This window comes from Neophocaena asiaeorientalis, unplaced genomic scaffold (genome assembly GCF_003031525.2).
Source record: "Neophocaena asiaeorientalis asiaeorientalis breed wild unplaced genomic scaffold, Neophocaena_asiaeorientalis_V1.1 scaffold147, whole genome shotgun sequence".
NCBI classification, from domain to species: domain Eukaryota; kingdom Metazoa; phylum Chordata; class Mammalia; order Artiodactyla; family Phocoenidae; genus Neophocaena; species Neophocaena asiaeorientalis.
Genome location: NW_020173758.1, coordinates 3731910 through 3758839, shown reverse-complemented (window position 1 = coordinate 3758839; position 26930 = coordinate 3731910). Strand labels below are relative to the sequence as shown.

General features: G+C 32.8%; 1 protein-coding gene across 2 annotated transcripts in view; it reads left to right on the top strand.

The window, feature by feature from the left end:
- DPYD (dihydropyrimidine dehydrogenase) overlaps window positions 1-26930 on the top strand; it is a 793614-nt gene that overhangs the window by 193780 nt on the left and 572904 nt on the right. For both annotated transcript variants that reach the window (XM_024751225.1, XM_024751226.1), the window contains exon 5: window positions 18633-18794. In XM_024751225.1, coding sequence (XP_024606993.1) covers window positions 18633-18794 — 162 coding nt within the window. The remainder of the gene's footprint in view (window positions 1-18632; window positions 18795-26930) is intronic.

Below are 26930 nucleotides of genomic sequence, written 5' to 3'. Positions count from 1 at the left end.
ATGTTCTAAAATGCTGCAAAAATCCAGTAAAGTGCCCCTTCAACTACCAGGTACCTTTTAATATATAAAGATCATTTCTCAATATGTCAATGATTTAAAATATATTGTAGGATAAAAATTATAAATTTATATAGCTTTAGGATTTCAAAAGATTTAGAGGTTATTACTTAGGTATAGGACATGGTATTAATCTACATGGTCAGTTTTTTTAGGATTTGAAGTCCAGGTTGAATTTTTAGATTGAACGCTTGTGAACCCAGGGAAAATTACTTATTTCTTTACCTTCATTTATGAAAGGAAGATAACATCTGTCTTACAGGATTATGGTATAAAGTAAATAATATTTGTATGTGAAAAAAATCTCTAATATGGTAATTATTCAACAAATATTTTGTTGATGTGGAATTATTAACTTCCCTATTCATTCAGTATGGTAAATACTATACAAGTGATTACTTTTTTTGTAGCCGGTGTTATTCATTGAACACCTACTACGTACCAAACACAGTGACAGGTACTGGGTAAGAAAGGGTCCCTGCTATGACCTTGCCTTTTGGAAATTCGTAATCTGTAAGCAAAGCCAGATACATTAAAAAACAAAGCAACACAAAAACCTAGCCATAATTCAATATGGTTAGTGCTGCAATCCATGCAGTTCAGGAAGAGTATTCAGCATATGAAAAAGCAGGAATATGGGTGTATACATGGCATATTTGGAGAAATATAATAAATTCAGTGTAGCTAAAATGAAGCCTAGATTACATGAACAAGAGTGATGGGAAAGAGACCAGACAATTAGGTTGGGATTAGGTCGTGAAAATATTTTAATTCTATGCTCAATATTTGAGACTTAATTCTATAGATAGTAGGAAATCATCAATGATTTGTTTGTTTTGTAAATAAGATGAAATTTGAAAAGGGATACTAACTTTGTAGTATCCCAAACATTTATCATCACAGGATCTCTGTCTTGTATGTGAGAATGAATAATTTATGTGAAATGTGTGCATGAAATCTCATTTATTTAATAACCTCATGAGAAAAGGAGTAAAACAAAATGTCCAAATTTTGAAGTAGAAAGTGTTTTGGCTAAAATTATATCTAAGGTAGTAGTACTCTTGGCTTCATGCATGAGGAGATACTAGAATTATGATCCATGCTAGCTAAATTTTCCTTATATATTCTATAATTCAATAGTGATTTTGTGATTCTAATTAGTGTATAGCACATTCATTTAAGGTCTACAAAAGTTTATTAAAAAAAGACAAAATGGGAATAATGATAATCTTTGAAAAGTTTATAAAGTGTCTAAACAAGATTAAAATCATTTCTATTTTAGGAAAAAATGTTGTTTCATTAATTCTTTACTACCTGATGAAACATTGCACTTCGGTATTTATTTAAACAGATCTCCATATGAAGAGAAGATATTTGGAGGTATTTAATTGAAAATGTAGTCTTTTGCAGACTTTTAAGGAACTCTGTTGTAAGTAGTATTTTGTTGAAGAATCATTGCACCAATCATGAGAGGTCAGAGATTCTTGTACTTTAAAGCCTGCAGCTTTTTAGCTATTTACCAGCTGTGTACAATGTAGGCTGTCCCACATTGCTCTGCCAGTGGACTTCAAATCAGGAGGGGGGTTCTTTCCAGGTTGAGAGGGTAATTGAATCACCCAACTCAATGAACCTTGCGCCATTTTGAAAAAAGGATGTCACTTGTGTTGTATTGTGTTAGGTTTCTGTGATTCAGTGGAGTTTAGGCCAATACTTCCATTCTTTACTTTCTTACAAACTGGATTACAGCTCTAGTTTCCAAAGGTACACTCAATTCTGTCGTACCTCCTCAGTCAGTTTTTCTGTCCTTCGTTCGTGCAGGCTGTTGTTTACAATTGTATCTCTCAGTCGGAAGTACACGTTTCAGATTAATCAAACTGTGAATACTAGGCTATATTTTTTGATAGTTTTCTTTTTTTTTTTGCGGTACGCGGGCCTCTCACTGCTGTGGCCTCTCCCGTTGCAGAGCACAGGCTCTGGATGCACAGGCTCAGCGGCCATGGCTCACGGGCCTAGCCGCTCCGCGGCATGTGGGATCTTCCCGGGCCGGGGCACGAACCCGTGTCCCCTGCATCAGCAGTGGGACTCTCCACCACTGCGCCACCAGGGAAGCCCAATAGTTTTCTTTTGAAAAACCAGTATGCATAAGGTCAGTCTTTAAATTTATTGAAAAATTGCTAAAAAATGTTTCTTGTTTCATGATGCTTTATTTCAAATAATAGTTATTTTCTTTTTCAAAATTTTATATTAAGTTGTAAAGCTTTGGTTTTTCCACAGATTTGCATATTTTACAGAATCTGTGTACTTAGATTTTGTGACTTTTATATCTAGATAAATAAATTTAATAATATACATTGAAAAAAACTGACTAAATGACTCAATGTAAAATAAGACTCTTTATCATAGATTCCTATTGAAAGTAACAAGAAGACAGAGGAGCAACACAATTTAACCAGCAGAACTTATTGATAAATATTCTTGATAACAATATTTTTATTTAAATATGTTGTCTTGATATATGTGTGTGTGTGCATATGCACACACACGCACAAAGGTTACAAAGCAGAAGCGCAATCAATAGATTTAGTCCATCCTCCTTTTGGGTTTGCTTTTCAACTTCAATGGCTAAGTGGTTTATACCCTTATCAAATAAAATGTGGATCATTTTCAGAATAATTTTTTAAAATCGTAACTCTAATTACATTACACCCTTGTTCAAAAAGCTTCAGTGGCTCCCCATTGCCTAGAAAGTAATGTCCCAATACATAACCTATTATGTAAGCCAATTGGGCTTTCTCCACTATTATGAAAGAGAAGTAAGCAGATGAAAAAAAAGTATTAGGAAGTCCATAATTTATTACTCAGTAATTTAAAAAAATATGAATATTTTGGATAAATAAAACAAAATGTAGTGATGAGATTTCAGGTTTTCTTTGGTACACAAGGCTAGTTCCCTCACTTTTATTGCTAGATGATAGTGTGAGCACCTCTATCCATCCTAAGAAAACTGACAGAAATTTACCTACCTGCCATAAGATGATGTTCAAGGGAACACAGCTTTTAAAAAGTCTACGTGATGCACCAAGAGGACTAACAAGCCATTATCCTTCAGAGCTAAATCTGCCATTTGGATTAAATAAGTAGTTCTGAACTTGTCTGTCAGTTTCCCTTACAGTTGAGATGCCAATTTTTGAGTAATGTGAAAGATGTATTTTTTTTCTAGGACTGATTGTATTCTAAATTTTACAACAAGCTAAATATTCTGGATCTGTGCCATTTTGGGACCTAATCTGAGTGGGTCTTGTGGCATAGACTAAGGTACTGTAATTCTAATTAGCCCTCCCTATCTCATAATGTAATAATTCTATCCTTTTAAAACTTGATCAGTAGTATTGTTAATGCTTGATTAGCCAATATTGGATTAGCTTTATTCAAATTTTTGCCTATTTTCTTCAGGTTTTTTTTCCATGTTGAGATTTCCATGGGAAATCAGTTCACTTTTGCTTAGAATAAATACTTTAAACCTTTATTCAGTAAGAGTATGGTGTTGACCAACTCTTTTTGTTTCTGAAACTGTTTATACATTTATTAACTCTTGAAAAATAGTTTGACTATGTATAAAATTCCAGGTTGAAAGTTATTATTTTTTTTCACCTCTCAGACAATATCATTTTAGTGTCTTTGGTCATGCATTGGTGCTATTGGAAAATCACCAGCAGCCTAGTTATTGCTCATTTGAGAGTCATAATATCTTTGGAGGGGAGTTGATTTAAAGATCTTTTTATCTTTAGTGTTCAGCAGTTTTACAGTGACTTATCTAAGTCTGGATTTCATTTTATTTATTTTGCATGGTTTTCCTTGTGATTCTTGAATCTGTGGATTGATGTCTTTCATCATTTGGGGGAATTTCTCGTCTTTCTCCTCGCTTTATGGAGCTCTCATTAGATATATGTTAAACATTCTTACTTTAGTCTCAATGACTCAATTTATTTTTTAAACTTTCATCTCTGTGTTTTGGGGGTTACATCTTAGATCATTTTCTTCAATTCTACTTTCAGGTTTACTAATACTTTCTTCACTAATTTCAAACATGTTGTTAAAATGGTCCACTGAGTTTTGAGTTACAATTTTATCTTTCATTTCTAGGAGTCCTTTTTTTTACATTAAAAAAAATCTGGTAGCTTTTTATTTATTTTTCAAGCCTGTCTTTAATTTTTTAAAACAGATAAAGTTACTTAGCTTTGTGCTCTGAGAATCCCACTATCTAAAGTATTTGTGAGGCTGATTATATTGTCTGTGATGTCTACTGGCTCCACTCATAGTGTTTTGTTTCCCTGTGTGTTTAATATCTTTTTTTATTTTTATCTTTTTATTATTATTTTTTAATTCTGGCTGCTCATTTTCTTTGAGGCTTTATCTGTGGAAGTTCTTTGAGGACAGCAATGAAGACGTTTCTTTAGAAGGAATTTATATTTGCTATGTTCTCAAAGGCCCCAAAAACGAAAGCCTTTTTCACCTGGTTTGATGAATGCCTTTAAGATGGTTCCACTTATTTCTCTGCTTACTGCCTTGTCATTTTTCAGTCCCTGGACATAAAAGCTCATGGATGCGTTCACAGTGACTTTTTAAAACATATTTTACCTATAATTTTAACTTTTTAAATTAGAAGAGTCATAGTAGATAACTATTTCTCAACACATGTGGTAAAGTGCTATAAATAAGATCTAGTGGGTAGTCTAGAATGATTGAAACCCACATTTTTATTAGTAAATACTGGAATAGTAATTGAGAAGACATATGGAAGAAACTGTTGAAAAATAAGACAAAAAGATTTGCCATCAGATATTGATACTCACTATAAAGCTACTATAGTTAGGATAATATAGAGTTGGTATAGGAATGCACATTTCTGAAACTGATGAAAATCTGTAAATAGAACCAAGTAAGTAAGAGAACATAATATATAATGAAGAGGACATTTTAATTCAGTGGAAAATGATGAGTTCTTTGAAAAGTGGTTCTGATAAAATTTTTACTTTACTTTTAGAACCCTTCATCAGGCCATCTAAGATAAATTTTAGGTGGACTAAAGTTTTAAATATAAAAAGAATTAAGGATAATTTTCAAGCTGGGAAATATGTGAGAGAAAATTTTACTACACACATTTAAAAATGTATTTTAAAATAAAATCTAACCAAACTTGAAACCAAGTGAACATTTTTTTTGCTCTGCATGTTTAGGCTAAGTGGTAACTTCTCTGTTAAATCAGAGTTCCTAAAAATTTAAATGAGAAAAAATAACCTGACCCTGTGTATGCATGGGCAAAAGTTATAAACATTAAAGAAGAGGTCATGAAAATGATTAATGGCTATATTAGAGATGTCCTACTTCCATATTAGCCAGAAATATGTAAATCAAAGGGTGGGACACCAGTTTTCTCTCATCATATTTTTTTTTTTTTGCGGTACACGGGCCTCTCACTGTTGTGGCCTCTCCTGTTGCGGAGCACAGGCTCCGAACGTGCAGGCTCAGCGGCCATGGCTCACAGGCCTAGCTGCTCCGCGGCATGTGGGATCTTCCCGGACCAGAGCACGAACCCGTGTCTCCTGCATCGGCAGGTGGGCTCTCAACCACTGCGCCACCAGGGAAGCCCTCTCATCATATTTTTAAAGTTAAAATGTTAAATAACCTCCTATGCTATTTAGCAGAAAGGAAGCAAGAAGTCTCATACAGTAGTAATGTATTTGAAAATTTCAAATATATATACTGTTGTACTAGCAATGCTTTGCTATCTGTTCTTCCTAGAGAAATAAAAGTACGACCATTTAATGGCATATGTACAATAGTATTTATTATACCAATCATAGCATTGTTTGAGGTAGCAAAAACTTGAGACAATTATAGTGCCATCCATCATTAGGAAAATTGATAAATCTATTAGGTTATATTTATATTATGGAATGTTATGAGGCTATGCATTATTATTATATTTGTTGATCTAGAGAGATATCCCTATTAAATGAAAAAAGTAAGTTGCATATTAATATGAATAACATAACACTATCTTTAGAAAAAAATTCTAATTTATATATAAGCTAAAAGTGGCATAGAAGGAAATAACTTAAACTTTAGATTCCTCAGTTGATTTAGGTTGAGGGCAGGGTAGAGAGGTTATTAACATTTTTCTTATAAATGTCCTTATTATTTTACTTCTACAATGAGCATGTATATTTTAAAAAATATTTATTTATTTTCTTTATTTTTTGGCTGTGTTGAGTCTTAGTTGCAGCATGCAGGATCTTTCGTTGCAGCACATGGGCTTCTCTCTAGTTGTGGCATATGGGTTTTCTCTCTGTAGTTGTGGCTCAGGCTCCAGAGCACATGGACTCTGTAGTTTGTGGCACGTGCGCTTAGTTGTCCCGCAGCATGTGGGATCTTAGTTCCCTGACCAGGGATGGAACCCACATCCCCTGCATTGGAAGGCAGATTCTTTACCACTGTACCACCAGAGAAGTCCCAGCATGTATATTTTTAATAAAAATAATAAATTAAAATTCAATAGTAAAATAAAATAAATCTGAGCGTTTACAGAGTAACATGTGCAGGCCTTATTCTGAGTTTTTATTTTGGTATAAAGGATGAGAGAAAAATTCAGCCTTTTTTTTTCTAAATAACTAATAGTTCCAAATCTGTTGAATAATACATTTCCCACTATTCTGAAATGCCACATCTATCATATACTTAATTCTATATTTATTCCCCTGATAGTATATTTATTTTCAGAATATCCTGACTTTTCTCAACATGTAAAATTAGTTTTATGAAATGGAAAGATGCTCTACAAAATAATTATTGAACACTGTGTTTGGACTCTAATATAATAATTTAAATTTATTAATGCAAATGTATGCTTATCTTACCTTATTCATTTATCAGTTGGTATAACATTAAATTTTCTGGAATTCAGCCTTTAATACATAGCCTCTCAGTTTTGAGTCTAGCAAATGGTAGAATGCTAAATTTACTACTGCTAAAGACAAAGGACTATATTATTGTCAAAATGTCCCCTCTTTTCTAATGCATTGTGCTGGAAAAGATAGATGGATGTTAAATTGTCTATTGAATCATTAATGCTTATGCAAAGTCTGTCCTGTTTCTGTTTTATAATATATGTCTTTGGACCTTTAAAAGGTTACATTTTTACTTTTAATCACAGCCAACATAGGTAACATTAACTACTTTTCTTTGTATTTGCTTCAAAAAATTAACATTTAGTTCTGAAAACCTATAACACAAAGCATTATTAGTCAATCCATTATAAAATATGAGCAATATAAAATCTAAAAGTAATATAACTAAATGAGAAAAGATATTCATTGTACATATGAAACCAATTTTATATGAGACAGGTAAAGCCACACTGTGGTTGTGTGTATGTTTGGAAACATTTAAACATATGCTACTGTAAATATATTTTAAAAATTAATTCTTTTTAAACAGAACAATGATTTATAGTCTATATATGTATATGTAAATTAAACTGGAATTATGGCTTTTTTCTTTAGTATAATCAAGACAAAGAAAAATCTATATAAACACATGAAGTACTACTTAGAATATTTGTCATTATTAATAAGTAAAATTCAGTGTAACAGAATCTAGACAAATGGAATTTTAATCTAACTAACCATCCCATTATATGGCGAAGAAATTTGAAATCCAGCAAGGTTAAATGATTTATCCCAGATCACAGAACCACTTGATAATGTAACTGGATTTTCTTGAGTATGCTTTTCCTTGTCGAGTGTGCTTTTGTTTGCATCACACTACGCTATTTATATGAATGAAGTATGTATATTTATAAGTCATTATTAAAATATAAAGAGCTAAATAAGTAACACATTTGCTATCCTGACAGAGTTTTATAAGTAGTATTAATATATTGAAGAGTGGGCAAAATGTATAACACAGTAGACGTCATCTTAAAGAAACTTGGGTTTCATTTTTAGACAAGTACTTTGATAAATTGAAGATTTTTAAGTAAATTGTTATAATCAAAACTAATTACAATTTTGAAAGTAGTTTGGGTTTAAATTAATGCACTTGGAAAGGAGACTTTTCTGATAAATCTATTTGTACCCACTGTACAGATTGTAACTGACAGCTGGTTTTATGAGCCATATATAAGACACTATGGTAGACACCAAAACACCCTGTCAGTTAAGAAATCTCTCATTTCTGTCAGTAAAGAGTAAACCTTCATAAAATAGTGTGACTTTATTTTGCTTGAATAGAAGAAAATAGGAGTGTTAAATTATAGTCTAGTTCTAATATCATAAGTAGTAAAATTCTGTTAAGTTATTATCATATATATGATGTTCAACAACGGTCACTGAGTTTGTTGTTTTAAATCTTGTTTGGGGTAAGATGATTTGGAGTGAGATTATTTGAGCTCTTTCTTACCTTCAGGTTTTTTGTTAATTTAGCTATTATATATATTTGTTATTGAAAATATAAATTTATTTTTAAAACTTGGCCAAAAACTTGATTGACTTGTACTTTTTTGCCCTTTTCAGTAACAAAAGATTTTAAAGAACAGAGAAACAACAACAAAACCTCCACAGTTTTTCTTTTTGTAGCAAATATTAGTAACCAGTATATTTAAATTATATCCGAGATGACACAATTCTCAATTATTTGCTGAGTAGGCAGCTCATATGATATAGCTTTGTTTTTAGTGTAAAGTCTTTCAGAAGAGAGGGACATATGAAATGCAACAATACATCCAGATACTAAATTTCTCCTTCAAACTTTTAGACACCAAATGCCCTTTTAGTATAGAATGTGTGTACATTTTTGTTTAAGTATAAAGAATCATATTTAAGCCATAATTCTGGTTACTTTTAAAAGGATGTACAGTTTAGTTGGGTTGTAAGGAAAAATAATCTCAGTAAAAAATAAAATTTATAATATAAAATTAGAGAAAAATCTTTTAGCATTTTTATGTAGTTTATAAATAGGGGATTCTATCAATGTTAATTTTACTTCACCTTCAATAATTTCTCAAATTAAAATATTTCTATTTGCTTTCAAGTTATGTAATATTTATAAATGATACTTGTAGATTTCTACTTTTACATTTTTTTCTTAGCTTTAATGATCATTCTAACATTATGATCATGACTCTAACATATGTGTTTCTATATTTGCATTGCAGTTTAGATGTAGAAAGGCATCCTATCTCCTTGAAGAAAGTATATCATGAATTATGGTAAACTACTATATGCGAACTCTAGCATACACTAAATGAAATAATCTTATGTTCTATTGTTTATTTCTGTGCTTCTTAATCTCTCTCTAAGAATGAAAACGATTATACCTTTGTAAATTTCTTACAAAATCTATTGTACATTTTATTATTTTCTCTGGATAAAGTGGGCTTGTTAGTTTTTACAACAGATATTCACATTATTTACTTTAAAATGATCATTCAAATCTGTGAAGTACTTTACACTTTTTGAATTTTACCTAAATGTTTATTTTTGATATTAAAAGATAAATGCTAATCAATTGAGTTTCTAATATTCTACTGCTTGCTTAGAGGCAAAGATTATAGATTAGACATGGTTTCTGAAATTTTAAAAAATTAATAAAAGACAGATCAGAAAAATATACAACTATCGTAAATTTACATTAACAAATACAGTGGTTGAAAAGGTGTAGTGCAAAGAAAGGACATACCTGCATTATGCTTCTGGTTGGAAAATGGTGAAAAATTGATAAAGCTTTTTAAAGAAATGTTATTTGAACAATGATATATGGTATGAATAGGGTGGATATTGGTATAGATAATTGTATTCCATTTAACCAGAACAATCTAGAGCAAAAATACTGATTCTTCACGCGTATCTAGTGCTTACCAAAAGGCCTCTCACAGAGTGGATGTTCATAAATACTTGATGATTAGTGAATTGAGTACATGTACACATACACACTAAGTTATCTTAACTAAGTTGGGTAATATTATATGTTCTCAGGTCAATTTAATAGAGAAAGGTGGATAGGGTGCAGAAAATTGGAGAAGTAGAAGTGACATTTTTACATTTCTATAATGTATATAAATTATTATGCCTCTACTTACATGCCTCCATGTCATTTCTTTTTTATGACCTAGTAGATTGATGATAATTTTTCTTTCTGTACTTTTTGCTCTTTTTTTACTGTCTTCTACTTCCTAACATGAGTTTTCTTTAATAAGTGTTAAAATCTTAAACTCTTAGAATTAACATGTTAAGAAAACTTTTTTAGGGAGAAAAAGCCTAGGGGAAGGGGTGGGGACTTAAATTCATTAAATCTGCCCTATGCTCCATAATGTACTAGGCATCTTATCTCTGTCAAGTATTTAAACAATATTTAACATAAATATGACTAATTAAGAAGGAATTTTGATCTGTATTTCTTAGGTGATGAAACTGAGGCTGAGAGATATTACATTTTCCTCCAATCATATGGTATAAGCATGATTCAAATCCAGGAGCATATGGCTCAGAAGCCCGTGTGTGTGTGTGTGTGTGTGTGTGTGTGTGCGCGTGCGCACGTGTGCGTGCGTGCACTTGAATGTGTGTTTTCTAGTTTAGCATCTCAAGGTCAGATAAAAACTTTATTTTCTACAAGAATGATTTTTTTAATTTCCTTACGCATTAAGTGAGACTAAAATAAATTCATAGTTCTAAAGTCTACACTCATGTAAAAATTTTGTAAAATTTAGTGTATGTGGTATGAAGGGAGGATTTTCAGAATAAAAACATCCAAATCTATTCTTCCATCTCTATTTGTCTCTACAAGAATTTGAGTACTGTGAGGGCGGGAATTTTTGTGTATTCTGTTCGTGATATATCCCTACCTCTCCTTTGCCAAATATGTGAAGATACATAGATTGTTTATTGAGGGATGGTGAGTGCCAGAGAGATGTCCTTTGCCTATACTTTTGTATGTGCTACTAGAGATATTTTCTATTCAACTAATGTACATCATGACACTCACCATTATATAGCTCAATCCAGAAATACAAGTAATGTTAATTCACCCTTCTCACACATGCAAACTTATTGAAGTTTAGCCCAAGTATTTTTTAAATGCAACAGATTGGAGTTTATCTTGGAAGGGTGCTTCCATCTGTGAAAACACTCATTGGAAGAAGGAAGAACACTTTAAAATAAATCCACCAGCTGTATTGATAATGCTGTAGTGACATGAAGGCCTGAATATGATAGAACTATTTGTTAAAATAGTTATACCATATGAGAGAATAGCTGGCTTGTGAGTTTTTCGTGTTTCTTGATAATGACTTTAAAAATCATTAAATTGTAGAGGGATGACACTAATGAAGTTTCAAGCTATAACTTTAAAATGAAAAACAAAGAATAAAAGTTGAAGTTATCTTAAAATTAACTCACGTAAATGGCATAAGTTGTTCCTTAGAATATGCTTTAAAAATCCCAATGAGTAATAGAAAATTCAGCACCGAGAAGACACTGGGTAAGTTAATGGATCACATAACAGTCAACGCCTGTTCTTTTGTGTTGAGATAAAAACAGCAAACATATCAAACATCATTTTTGTCTTTTAGATTTTTGTTTAAAGAAGGGAAAAGTCATCATCCTTTATATATAAAATAAATCTGTGCACAAAAGATCAGATATTTATTTTCTTTCCCTCCTAACATAGCCCTGTACATTTTTTCTTTCACACAGTAGAAGACTAAAATACTTGTGACTGAATAACATGAAGAAACCAGTTGAAGTGGTTGTGTATTTTCTAGAAGGAGACTGCTGGGTTGTCTTTAAAGTACCCTACTAAATTTAAATTTTATAGCCTTTACTTTTAGAAAGGTTTAAGAGCTCACAGAATAGGAGTCAAAACTAGTTTAGAAGGAGGGCTCAAGAAATCTTCCCACTTACTATGAGAGAAATAATTGATATTGATCTTGACGTTCTTGATGGGAAGAGTTGAGGAAGTGTTCCCATTCTAACAGGTTTCTGAATGTCTTTGACTCTGAGTACCCATATCTCTACACATGGAGTTATCTACCGTTTCTTCAAAATTAATTGTAAGAGGTCGATTGCAAATGTGACTTCTGAATAGGTGCTTAATGTTGGCTTAGCCCATTTTCAAAACCATGTTTCTATATTCTGTGATATATGCCAATGCTTTCCGTTTTTTAGGTTTAAATTGTTTCTTCTTCAAATTCCCTGTAATTCCACTCCCTTTCTGAGAATTTCCACATCATCTACACAGTAGTCTTCCTAGTTAGTCCCTTAGTACTGGCACCCTTCTATTAAAAAACTTCAATTAAATACCAAACCCTTAAGTTGACAGTGAAGATTCTCCATAATTTGGTCCAAACACATTTTCCAAATATATCTCCTAATCATCATTTCCTAAGTGGATGAATGAACTACTCTAGCCAAACTGCCAAGTCATTATGCCAAGACATATTTTGAACTTTTCTGATTATTTACTCATTTCAGTCTACAATGACTGTATCACATTCCCTCTCATCTCTTAGGTCTGTCACCTCCAGAGTCATTTTGAATGCCACCAATTTTAAAACTGGTTCTAAACCTTAGCCTGAAATGACTTCTTACTCCGATAGCAAATCATTTTGATATCAGGGAACGTAAATTTGCCTTAAAATAAAATTGTCATGGTGATTTTTTAATTTAAGAAACATTCAGTAATTCTTATTAATTTAAAAAAAATTTTATAGCCTCCTATAATTTTATTTTGATGTAATGGTTACACTTGGAGTTATGAGAGTGCTGAAAAATTACTAGACAGTTTTATTGTCAATGATAGGCTGTGATAGATCAGGCCCTAGTAAGTTTGACAGCGGTAGCATATCATGAGCCATAAGTGTAATTTTAAATGTTTTATTTGTTGCATTTAAAAAAATATGTATCTCTTTCTCTTCTGTGATTATTTTATGTGCAGTCTTGAAACTAATTTGGGGCTCATAAAACAATCAGTATTCTTATGGAAAGATCCTTAGGTGTTTAAGTAGATTATATTCTTTCTGCATTGTTTTTTCCTCAACTATCCTTAAAAGTTATCTGCAATTGACATTTTTTGCTATGATACTCTTTTTATATTATAAAAACTTCTAATTATGCAATAGGATTTTTTAGTCAGTGAGTCAGTAAATATTTGTTAATCAATCATGTCACATGTTCCTGATGTGTCAAGTAAGATGAGGAAAGAATACTGACAATGACTTTGAGATTTTCTCGGCAGTGATTAACTGCTTGCTTAATTGCAGGTGCTGAGTTAGTGGATCAATGGGTTTAAGTAGGAACTAAAGAAGTTTGCTTAGGAGTAGACCAATTAATTTTAAGCTCGTAACTGTTCATTATGAACAGTTTGTTTAATGTTTACCACTATTAGGCAAAATTATCCAAAACCAGACCAACGACCAATGAGATAAGTCTGTATTTGTTTACCATTATCATACTAAAGCATTTTGTAAGTAAATACAAGGTGACACCTAAGTATTATTTAATTTTTAGGAAAAAAAACTATTAATTTGTAACATTAATTAAAATTTTAGACTGCAAATTTACATCTTTACTTTGAGATTTGTGTATAGTAGAGATGCAAATTATTTCCATTCAGTAGAAAATATAACTCCAAAAATGATGTTTTGTTGCCTTCTAGGATATTGTCCAGTTTTGCATCTAATTTAGCAGTATTATTCAAATATCCCTTTATAAAAAAATTTTATTTTCTACAAGAATGATTTTTTTATTGCCTTACACATTGCCTATATAATTCCCAGTCCTGTAAGTGTACTTTTTAAAATAACAACTTTATTGAGATATAATTCATATCCCATACAATTTGCCAATGTAAAGTGCACAGTTCAGTGATTGTGAATAAATTTGCAGAGTTACAATCGTTACCACAATCAAATTGAGCATATTTTTATCATCCCCAAATGAAACTGTATACCCATTAGCAGCTGTTTTCCATTTCTTTTCAGATTCCCAGTCATAGGCAATTATCAATCTGCTTTGTCTCTTTAATTTTGCCTATTCTACATATTTTCTATAAATGGAATCATATAATGTATAGTCTTTTGTGAATGGCTTCTTTCACTTAGCATAATATTTTCAAGGTTCAGCCATGTCGTAGCATTTATCATTACTTCATTACTTTTTAGTGCCAAATAACGTCGATTATATGGATATACAACATTTTTTTTTAGCCTTTCATCAGTTGATGATCAGTTGAGTTGTTTTCATTTTAGCCATTAGGAATAATACTGCCATGGACATTAGTGTACAAAGTTTTACATAGATATATGTTGTGAATTTTCTTGGGTGTACACCGAAGAGTGAAATTGCTGAATCTCATGGTAACTTTACTTTTAAAACTTATGAGGAACTGCCAAACTATTTTTTAAAGCAGCTACATCATTTTCCAATCCCATCAGTAGCTTATGAGAGTTCCAATTTCTTCACATCTTTGCCAACACTTTTCACTGTATGTCTTTTCAACTATAGCCCACTAAGCAGGTGAGAAGTGATATTTCATTGTCATTTTGGCTAGCATTTCTCTGACAGATGATGTTGAGTGTCATTTCTTATGCTTTTTGGCCATTTGTATGTTTCTGGAGAAATGTTTATACTAATACTTTGCTCGTTTTAATTGGCTATTTGTTTGTTATTAGTGAGTTGTAGATATTCTTCACATATTCAAGATGCAAATTTCTTATCATGTATGGTTTTCTCCTGTTCTGGTTTTCTTTTAACTTTTCTGATGGCATCCTTTTAATTTTGATGAAATCCAATTTATCTGTATTTTTGCTGTTGCTTGTGCATTGTTGTCATATCTAAAAACCATTGCCTAATCCAAGGTCATGAAGATTTGCTCCAATGTTGTCTTCTAAGAGCTTTATAAATTTAGCTCTAAAATTTAGATCTATCATCCATTGTTAGTTAACTTTTATGTACAGTGTAAGGTAGAGTTTCAACTTAATCCTTTTGCATGTGGAATTTGGTTATTACAGTATCACTTGTTGAAGAGAATGTTCTTTACCTATTGAATTGTCTTGGAACCCTTTTAAAAATCAGTTGGGGCTTCCCTGGTGGCACAGTGGTTGAGAGTCCGCCTGCCGATGCAGGGGACACGGGTTCGTGCCCCGGTCTGGGAAGATCCCACATGCCGCGGAGTGGCTGGGCCCGTGAGCCATGGCCGCTGAGCCTGCGCGTCCGGAGCCTGTGCTCCGCAACGGGAGAGGCCACAACAGTGAGAGGCCCGCGTACCAAAAAAAAAAAAAAAAAAAAAAAATCAGTTGAACATATTGGGTTGGCCAAAAAGTCATTCGGGTTCCAAGTGTACTGAAGAAACATTTACATGTGTCAATTGTGACTGTTGGTTTCTAAGAAGACCAATACTCCATTGAGCAATACTCCATTGTATACTATGTCTTCTTTATCCATTCATCCGTCGATGGATATCCTAGTTGCCTCCACATCCCAACTTTTGTAAATAATGCTGCTATGAACATGGGGTGCATGTAATCCTTCGAATAGTGTTTTCATTTTCTTCATATATATGCCTAGGAGTGGAATGGCTGAACCACATGGTAGTTCTGTTTTTGGTTTTTTGAGGAACCTCCATACTGTTTTCCACAGTGGCTACATCAGTTAACATTCCCACCAACAGTGCACAATGATTTCCTTTTCCCAGACAGAGATTTGAGGGCCTGAAATAAGGTGGTAAGCACAGAAATGGAGTGGAGAGACAGATCTGAGAATAAGAGAAATATTGTTAAACCACCATGAATGCTGTTAAAACCATGCATTTAGATCTATTTTAAAGTGTTTTACTCAGTTATGGAATGTCAGTTTGATTCTTTTTTAACAGATTACAATATTCTAATTATATTTTTATTGTTTCATCTATTTTGTGTGTCTTTTTAGACTGAATTTTTATTAAAATTAATTTAAAGTTTTCATCTGCTAACTTTACTTTCTGGATCACTTTGGGGTCTGCTTCATTTATTTATTTGTTTTTCTGATTATCAGGGATTTAGTTCTGTCTTTTCTTATGCCTAGAAATTTTTTATTTAGTGCTGGACATCTTATATAAGATGACTGGTGTTAAAACTTAAATAAAGACCTGGTAAAGTTCTAGAAATATAGTAAAGAGTCAATAAATAGTAAAGATGATTGTTGTTGTTTATTATCATCAGTATTTTATATAGGAATTTGTATTTATGATTGAAGTTAGTTATGGAAGCAATGTATTGTTTTCGAAGACCTTCAAAAGTACTTTAAACAAAAGCCAAAAGAAAAATAAATGCATTTGTTTCATACTGTTAAATACGTTCTACCATCTCTTTTTTAAAAAGTATTTTTAGAATATTTTTATATTTATTAAAAAATTGTGAAGATGGTACAGAGAATTTCCATACAAAGTTTCACCTACTATTAACATCTAACATTGTATAGTACATTTATTACAATTAATGAAGCATTATTAATATATTATTATTAACTAAAGTTTATAGTTTCTTCAGATTTCCTTTGTTTTCACCTCATGCCCTTTTTCTGATCCAGGATCCTGTCCAAAATAACAGATTACATTTAGTTGTCACATCTCCTTAGGGACCTCTTGACTGTTACAGCTTCTCAAAATTTTCCTTAGTTTTGGTAAAATACTTGACAGCTTTGAGGAATACTGGTCAAGCCCAATATTTTAATTTTCATTAGAGGAAAACATTCTTCTGAAATATTCAACTTATTATTTATTATTTAGTAAATGATGATGTAGTTGTATAATTTATGAACAAGTCGGGTTCCAAAAATAATTTTTTTTAACATCTTTATTGGAGTATAATTGCTTTACAATGTTGTGTTAGTTTCTGCTGTATAACAAAGTGAATCAGCTATACGCATAGGTGTATCCCCATATCCCCTCCCTCTTGCATCTCCCTCCCACCCTCCTTATCCCACCCCTCTAGGTGGTCACAAGGCACCAAGCTGATCTCCCTGTGCTATGCAGCTGCTTCCTGCTAACTATCTATTTTACATTTGGTAATGTATATATGTCAATGTTACTCTCTCACTTCGTTGCAGCTTACCCTTCCCCCTCCCTGTGTCCTCAAGTCCATTCTCTACATCTGTGTCTTTATTCCTGTCCTGCCCCGAGGTTCATCAAAACAATTTTATTTTTTAGATTCCATATATATGTGTTAGCATACAGTATTTGTTTTTCTCTTTCTGACTTCACTCTGTATGACAGACTCTAGGTCCATCCACCTCACTACAAATAACTCAATTTTGTTTCTTTTTCTGGCAGAGTAATTAATATTCCATTGTATACATGTGCCACATCTTCTTTATCCATTCATCTGTCGATGGACACTTAACGTTGCTTCCATGTCCTGGCTATTGTAAATAGTGCTGCAGTGAACATTGTGGTACATGACTCATGGTTTTCTCAGGGTATATGCCCAGTAGTGGGATTGCTGGGTCATATGGCAATTCTCTTTTTAGTCCAAAAATTCTTTTTAAAAAAATTATTAATTAATTAATTAATTAATTTATGGCTGCATTGGGTCTTCATTGCTGCCCGCAGGCTTTCTCTAGTTGTGGCGAGTGAGGGCCACTCTTTGTTGCGGTGCGTGGGCTTCTCGTTGTGGTGGCTTCTCATGTTGTGGAGCATGGGCTCTAGGCGCGTGGAATAAAGTTGTTGTGGCTAACGGGCTCTAGAGCGCAGGCTCAGTAGTTGTGGTGCACGGGCTTAGTTGCTCTGCGGCATGTGGGATCTTACTGGACCAGGGATCGAACCCGTGTCCCCTGTATTGGCAGGCGGATTCTTAACCACTGCGCCACCGGGGAAGTCCCTAGAAATTCTTAATGAAACGTAAAGGATTCTAAGCTAATCTATAATAGTCAAATGTGTAGAAGGGAGCGATTAGGGATGAACTTGTTAAGGTTTAGTCCTGTATAATGAGTTTCGTCTGCATATTTGGTTAATAGGATGTTACTGAAGGAGGATAGTCAACAAAGAGTGTCACAGTACATAGTATCCATGGACAGGCCAGAAGAAATGAAGGGAAATAGAGCCCTGGTTGCTTTTAATTTGGTTAAATGGAGGATAACCTGGATAACCTGAGCATAATCTTTTTTTTTTTTCTTAAGGTTTAGATTTTAAAGCTTGTTCAAGCAATCTACCTAACTAATCTTTGTTAAAACTGAAAATAAATATTTATAGCAGAATAGAGTTAGATGCCTTGTGAAAGAAAAATAGTTACAGAACATTCATATTTTAAATTTTGACTACCAAAATTATTCATTTATTAATATGATGTATATTGAATACTCCTATATATTACTTTGCTAATAATTGCTTTATAGCTCCTGATGATGGTAAACAGTATTATAACCTCTGCATCTTATACATATCTTGATTTCAATCCAATAATCTAATAGAAAAAAATAGGTCATAATTTGAATGTTTAAAAGGTACATTGTTACATAAGAAAATTTTATTTTATTTTATTTTTGCAGAACTATTATGGAGCTGCTAAGATGATTTTTTCTGATAACCCACTTGGTCTGACCTGTGGAATGGTATGTCCAACTTCTGATCTTTGTGTAGGTGGATGCAATTTATATGCCACTGAAGAGGGACCAATTAATATTGGTGGATTGCAACAGTTTGCTACTGAGGTATGTAAGATGTATACATTGTTCCCCTCCCCCCAAAGCACAAAAATCTTAAAATAACTTTAATTCTTGATGCTTTGTTGATATCCAATATTTTTAGTGTGATAATACTGGTAAAGTGAAAGTGTTTTGTGCCATAAACAGTATTTTTATTCAACAACTTGGCTTCAAAAATGAAATTTTCTAAAACCATATGTCAATTTAATTGTAATCCCAGAGGTTATTAAAAAACTTTCACTGAAAATTATATGAAGTGGAGGATCTGAAAATGGGATATATTTATTAACTTTACATTGGAGTGTGGATAGGAGCCCTCATTATGAAAAGACTATCTTGCTTAACTGATTCTTTTTCCAGAAACTGTCTTTAATCTTTACAGCTTGAAATAATGCATCAGTATTCTTTTGTAATATTTTTTGAGTAATAGAGGTTGTAGAATTATCAAACACCCTGAAACTGAATAATATTCTTTAACATTAGCTTTTGTGAATTTATGGATTAAAAGCCGGTGTGTTATTTGAATGCAAATTTATAATGAAGTAATATGAAAACATTTTGTCCCTATTTATCCTGTAAGTTTGTGCCATGTCTTTCTCTTTTATGAATCCTTTTTAAATGACTTTGATTCTCTGGGACATCTTATTCTCTCTGGGGTCTCCTTTTTGGAGTCAACTACCAGGTCAGTTCCCATGTATCATTTAAATGACCAGCTTATATGGAGGTTCCAGTAAAATTTTGTAATCCTTGGTGTCCAGTTGGCTAGAATACCAAATTAAATGCCTGTCAACACTAGATTTTTAGTTAATGACTTCCCTGTCTGATTTTGTCAACTTAAACGCAATATATTCTTTCTTTTTAGGACCCTTCCCATAGTATCCCTCAAGCTTAAATTTCACTTTGCTTTTAGTAATAAATCAGGGTTATTCCCTTCCTGCTTTCTGACAGGTTAATTCTAAGGAAGGGCTCCTGGGAATGAGAAAATAGAAACAATTTGAGGTTGTGAGTTGTTGCAATAAATTCTTGGATTTAATTTCTTTTCCTACCAAATTCAAAATTGCATTAGGCTTACCTGACCAGTGCAAGGTATGATCTTTACAACCTGAGAAAATCCTTAGTTGATGGAGAAGATTCACTTGAATTCTTCCACATTTTTCTTTGGGGACTCATTGCCTCTTCATTAAAACAGGGCAAGCTTGCAAGGATGTAGTAAGTAAAAGGTCACATAATATGTATACGAACTAACACTGCATTTCAAAACAAGATGAGTTAAAATAATATTGTTAGTTTGTCAGTGACCTGACAACAGAGAGGGAGAAGGCGAAAGGGGGAGAGCGATAAGGAAAGGGGAGGAGAGGGGGAGAGAGAGAGAGAGAGAGAGAGAGAGAGAGAGAGAGAGAGAGAGAGAGAGCGTATGCGGGAGAGAGGAAACAGAGAGAGGGAGAGAAAGGGAAACACCATTCCTCTGAGAACTCTCACTTGGTTTTAATGAGGTTACTACCACTGCTTTCCAAAGCAGTCTGTTTATTTAAGACATAGCATAGATTAGAATGGCATTAAAATTATTTTAAGTGACTCATGGAATTTAGATAGGAATGTATCTTATTACGTTCCATTTTTACTTTGTATTACTGTGTCTTCAAATATATCTATCAAATCATAAATAAAAATCTCCCAGTGGAACTATATAGAAAAGCTTTCCATTCTTTTTTTTTTTAAGTTGACTACTTAGGGCAAGTTATTGTAGAGAGTTCTGTGAAAGGGTTGTTTACTTAAATTTACCCAACTGTCATAGCTGTGAAGGTAAGCAGAAACAGACTCACAGATATAGAAAATGAACTTGTGGTTACCAAAGGAGAGAGGGAATGGGGGGGACAAATTAGGGGTATGGAATTAACAGATACAAACTACCATGTATAAAATAGATAAGCAGCAAGGATATACTATATAGCACAGGGAATTACACTCATTATCTTGTAATAACCTAAAATGGAGTATAATCTGCAAAATACTGAATCACTATGCTGTACACCTGAAACTAACACTAAATCAACTACACTTCAGTTAAAAAAATAAGCAAAATACAATGAACTAATTGACTTCCAGTGAAAAGAAAAAGTATAAATATTTTAAATAATATTAAAATAAAAATATTAAATTATAAATAACAGTATACAAAATACTGTTATTCTTTCAAACTAATAAACTATTGACGTGAATACTTAAGTCAAAGTGGAACATGATGCAAATAATTTCATGTTTTGGTTGTTTGATAAAACGATGATTGATTTTTGACCTTTAAAGAAATATAAATCTATTTTTCAGCCAAATTAAGCAAAGGTTAAGAAAGCAGAGTAAAATAGTATGATATTTTTCAAAATTGTTTTTCCTGTAACTTATAAGTTATTTTTAAAATATCAACTCTGTAGTCTGCCGTTATCATTTAAATCCATATCTTACACCTTTCCATTTGAACATGGGCATATGATTTGGAGGGACTGTGGTAGAAAAGGAATAAATCATACAAAGGATAGCATGAGGAGAATCAGGAGACCAGCTACTCAGCTACTTTCTTTTGGTCCTGTATTGTCAGTCCTTTGCTGTCCTCACATCTGCGGTGACCTTGCTTCATACACTTTTGTGTGCTTGTGGGACAGACAGGCTACAGGGTGATTCCAAATCTCTCTTGGAGGCAGTTTTTCCTAGTTCAGTTAGGTATAATAATAGTGTTTCAATAAAACAATTTTGGAAATAATAGTTTGCCGTGGATTTTCTTATCAATTTCATCAGGGTCTTAAAAATTTCTCTACAAAAATGTAACACTTGAAAATTTTATTTTAAAATGTGTTTGATCATTTAGTTGAATTTTTAAGAAATCATGTATTTATCACATTTAATAAACCAACTAGACTCTCATTACCTCTCAAATTTAACTAATGAATTGTTGCAAAAAGATAGTGAAATAAGGATGCATCTTTCTATTCATTTCTAAAGTTTGAAAAACAACTATAAGTAGATAATTAGCTGCATGTCAAATCACTTCCCTTTTACTGATGTTAAAGAGTTTTAGAGACAATTTAGAAAAATTAAAATTGAAAGTCCAAGGTTCTAAAGTTTGACTCTAAATCTTAAAGTGAATGAGGTTCAGAGGATTAGTACTTAAGATTGCTTCCTCAATTATGAATTTTTAGGAATACATTAGATTATGAAATTGGTATCTAAAAACAATATCTATTATTCCCAGTAAATGTTTTATGAGATTATTTTAATACCCATTACGTATACTGTTTTGTGTGGCATATACTTCTTGACACTGTACTTTTAGTTTATTTTCACATTTTCAGTTAAGAATGGAACTGACAAACGGAATTCCAGACTAAATCAGGTGACTCACTGAGAACAGAATTACTCTTTAGATTTTTCTCTAATTGTATCTCTCAGCAGGTTTTTTATATCACCTCTCATTTGTAATACCCAGTTCTTAGCCCACCATCATATAATATTTATATACCATCATATACTATTTATATACCATCATATACTATTTGTGTTTATTTCTATGTTTTATTGAGTAGGCACAGTTGAAATCAAATTGACCAGTGCTTATAATATAATAAAAAAATACACTGATATGATTCAAGCAGCCAGGTATTATGAGGCTACATTAAGTAACCTAGTAAAATTACTTAAATGACATCAATATTTATATTTTGTTAAATGCTGCAATAAATACTTTAAAGAATTGTGAATGAAGAAGGAACATGACTACTTGGGTTAGTGATTATTTTAATAGGACAAATATTATTTCTACCATATATTCATCTTGAACATGGAGTCACTGAAAGCCTTAAACTTTTGCCTTCTACAGGTATATTGGAGTAGAATATAGACACACATACACTAATAAATAATAGAGTACTGCATGTCCTCTCTCAAATAATGTTTTTTTGTGATGCATCCCATCTATCAAATAGATAAGTAGAGAACAAATAAAAAATTAAGGTGCAGTCCTCATATTAAAATCAATTATTAAGAAAAAGTACATAAACTGAAATGTGAGATTGGATATACTCTGTTATGTTGATTGCTTTATAAATCAGTTAATAAAACAAATGACCGAGATACTTTGGAAAGTGAATGAGAACACTATTAGTAATTAATTCAGGGCAACAGAAACAAACCAGGACTATACCAGGAAAACTGGCTTGTATAAACACCCACTGTATTAAACTCCCACTAGGTAAGGATTCAGTTAATCAAACAAACATTGATTGAACATTGATTAGAATTAAGTGTTGTTGTAGGCTGCTTCTACATACTACATGTCCTGAGAAACACTGTAGTTTCTCAGGAAATAATACAAACCAACAATGAAATTTCATAACAAACTTGATAAGGCATATGCATTTACATTAGCATCCTTGGACTAATAATCCAACCTTCATTATTATTATTATTTTTTGTTAAATGGTTTATTTGAGATTTTTCTCATTTCTTGAGGTAGGCTTGTATAGCTATAAACTTCCCTCTTAGAACTGCTTTTGCTGCATCCCATAGTTTTGGATCGCCGTGTTTTCATTGTCATTTGTCTCTAGGTATTTTTTGATTTCCTCTTAGATTTCTTCATTGAGCTCTTGGTTATTTAGTAATGTTTAGCCTCCATGTGTTTGTGTTTTTTACGTTTCTTCCCCTGTAATTGATTTCTAATCTCATAGCGTTGTGGTCAGAAAAGTTGCTTGATATGATTTCAATTTTCTTAAATTTACTGAGGCTTGATTTGTGACCCAAGATATGATCTATCCTGGAGACTATTCTGTGCACACTTGAGAAGAAAGTGTAATCTGCTGTTTTTGGATGGAATGTCCTATAAATATCAATTAAATCTACCTGGTCTGTCATGTCATTTAAAGCTTCTCTTCATTTCTTTTCATTCTTTTTTCTTTATTCTGTTCCACAGCAGTGAATTCCACCATTCTGTCTTCCAGGTCACTTATCTGTTCTTCTGTCTCAGTTATTCTGCTATTGATTCCTTCTAGTGTAGTTTTCATTTCAGTTATTGTATTCTTTGTCCCTGTTTGTTTGTTCTTTAATTCTTCTAGGTCTTTGTGAAACATTTCTTGCATCTTCTTGATCTTTGCCTCCATTCTTTTTCCGAGGTCCTGTATCATCTTCACTATCATTATTCTGAATTCCTTTTCTGGAAGGTTGCCTATGTCCACTTCATTTAGTTGTTTTTCTGGGGTTTTATCTTGTTCCTTCATCTGGTACTTAACCCTCTGCCTTTTCATCTTTTCTGTCTTTCTGTGAATGTGGTTTTTGTTCCACAGGCTGCAGGATTGTAGTTCTTCTTGCGTCTGCTGTCTCCCCTCTCTAATCTTCATTAATTTTTGAAATTTGGTTTTGGAGATGATAGACATTAGTACAAAGGATAGGATCAGGTAGGGGGAAAATGTAGCATCATAATACTCCATACTTGCATAGCACTTCAATGCTTTTTTATAATATCTCACTTTAAAATGTTGTAAAACAACCATTAAGACATGTAAACTAGCCAATGTTTTTCCCATTTGGGGCATGAGGAAACCAAGGATCAAATTGATTAGAAAATCATAGTTTGTTAAACAAACTCCTTTAGCCCTGGACAGTGTTAGGTACTTTACTTAGAACTTGACTGATACTCAAAATAACCCTCTAGGTAAATGTTATCACCCTCATTTTTTTTGTATGAGTAACAAGAGACTTACACAAGTTCACATGTAATAAAGGGCAGATCCAGAGTACAAAGCATCTAATTCCCATTATTTCACAAACTGTCACTTGTCCCGCCTAATGTTATAAGTCATTGATACAAAGTCAATGTAAACTTGGGTTTTCTGGCTGCAGGCTCACAGTGTTACACCTTGTTGACTCAGCCACAAATACCTCAGTCACTATACCTTACAACTCACAAATGAGGTCACTGTACCTCATTTTCTGTTAGATATGAAGCAACTATATTAAAATAGGTTGTGTAAGACCAACACATATGGCTTAGTTGTTTTCTTTATTTATGTATGTTACCAGGAAGCTTTTGTTTTTTCTTTTCTTCTTGCCATTGAAGGATTATTATACAGCCAGTATTCAGGTTTCATGGGGCCTGAGATGATAAACTTTGGGTTCCTTCTTTGAAGAATTACACAAAAGTACTGCTACAGATTTAAAGGCAGGGCCTTGGAAGGGACCCGTGCAATTGAGAGCCCTGAAGTTTAAGCTTTTACCTAAAGTTTTATATTAATTAGGAAAACCTAAGCCTGATTTTGTGATAACTGGTCTATAAGTACATTTAAGAATGAGTCTACCACATTTATGATACAGTTTGGCAAACTGGTCAATAAGTTCTGCTAGTTCATGTGTATAATCTAAGATATGTTACCATGATAATGGATGATAACCACTATTTATGTATAATAACCAATATTTATGGCTAATGCCTTTTGCAGTTTATCTATAAATAGAATATGGATTAGCGAATAGTTGTTAGATTTGATGACATCTCACACTTGCCTTATTGTCCCAAACTTGTATCATCTTTGAATAAAATTTCTCCATACCACTCCTATTTGAAAAAAGTGTTATCAATAGTTTGTGAATACTGTTCATAGAAAAGAAAAAAAAGTATTTCTGAGAGAAATAAGAAGTACATGAAAGATATGCATTAAAGAGTAATAAAATCAATAGTTTGTATAAATAAAATCAAGAGGGCTGCTCTTGGGGATGCAAACACAAGTAATGCCTGTACAGGCTTCATTTGTGTCTCTCCTTTTGATCTTAATGCAATGATTAATAGAAAGGAATAATGTCTTGATAAAGATATTGGTAAATATTTGACATTCTTTTCCAAAATCTTTAGAAATCTATTAAACATACTCAGTGCAGGGTTGGGGGGTGAGATGAATTTGGAGATTGGAATTGACATATATACCCTCTTGATACTATGTATAAAATAGATAACTAATGAGAACCTACTGTATAGCACAGCAACTCTATGCAGTGCTCTGTGGTGACCTAAATGGGAAGGAAATCCAAAAAAGAGGGGATATATGTATACATATAGCTGATTCACTTTGCTGTACAGTAGAAACTAACACAACATTGTAAAGCAACTATACTCCAGTAAAAATTAAAAAAAAAATACTCAGTGCTGGCACAATGATGAATAATTAAACCTGCAAGATGGATAAATAGTTAGATGATTTTCATCACAACATTTTAGTTTGTCTTAAAACTATATATTAGTATCTGGAGTTTTAGCACATAAAAATACATTCAGAGATTTGGGGCAATAACATTGAAATTTACCGAAATCACATGGTTATTAAGATTTGCTATTAATGTTTTTTGAATTTTTTTTTATAAGTTCAAATATATATACTCTTGTGGGCACCTTACAGTGTAGAAGGATGGACTTTCATTCATTTGAATCTTAACAACTTAAAAATATGTATTTTTTTTTTGCAAATATATTTGATGAGTAGTAGTATAAAGTAGTACAAAGCAGTAATAGTGTATCAGCATGAATCACTTGTAAGAGCCATTATGCTGGGAGTTAAAATTTAAATACCCGTTTGCTCCAAAGCGTAACTATAAATGAAATACAATAAGCACACAAGAAAAGTTAGTAGCTGAACTAAAAAGGAAGGTAAATACCTTTTGGGGCCAGAAATGGTATAGAAATATTCAAGAGTAAACAGGGAACTTGGGCCACTGTCTGCTAGGCTCTGCATAAGCAAACAATCAGGGGCTGCTGGGGAGTTTGACTGGTGTGGGATAATAAGTACCAAAAACATTATGCATCGCAGAGGACTGGATTTACCTAACCCTGGTAGAAAGTTTAAAAAAAAATAGATGCAGGGCTAGTGCTTATATGAAGCTACAAAGATAAGCTATGAAAGCTGTGCCCCAGTGTTTTGGGCATGTGCCTAGTGGCCCAGTAACTTGCTTCTGTGTTATCTCTAAATATCACCTGGGGACTGGAGCCCTGGGCTTCCAGTTAGAGACCTGTTTCTGCAGTGGGGTAGAGGGAGAGGAGTGATGCTGGGTGGAGGCCACTGTATACTGTACATAAGAAGCAAGAGGGTAAGTGCAAAGACAGAAAACCTTGTC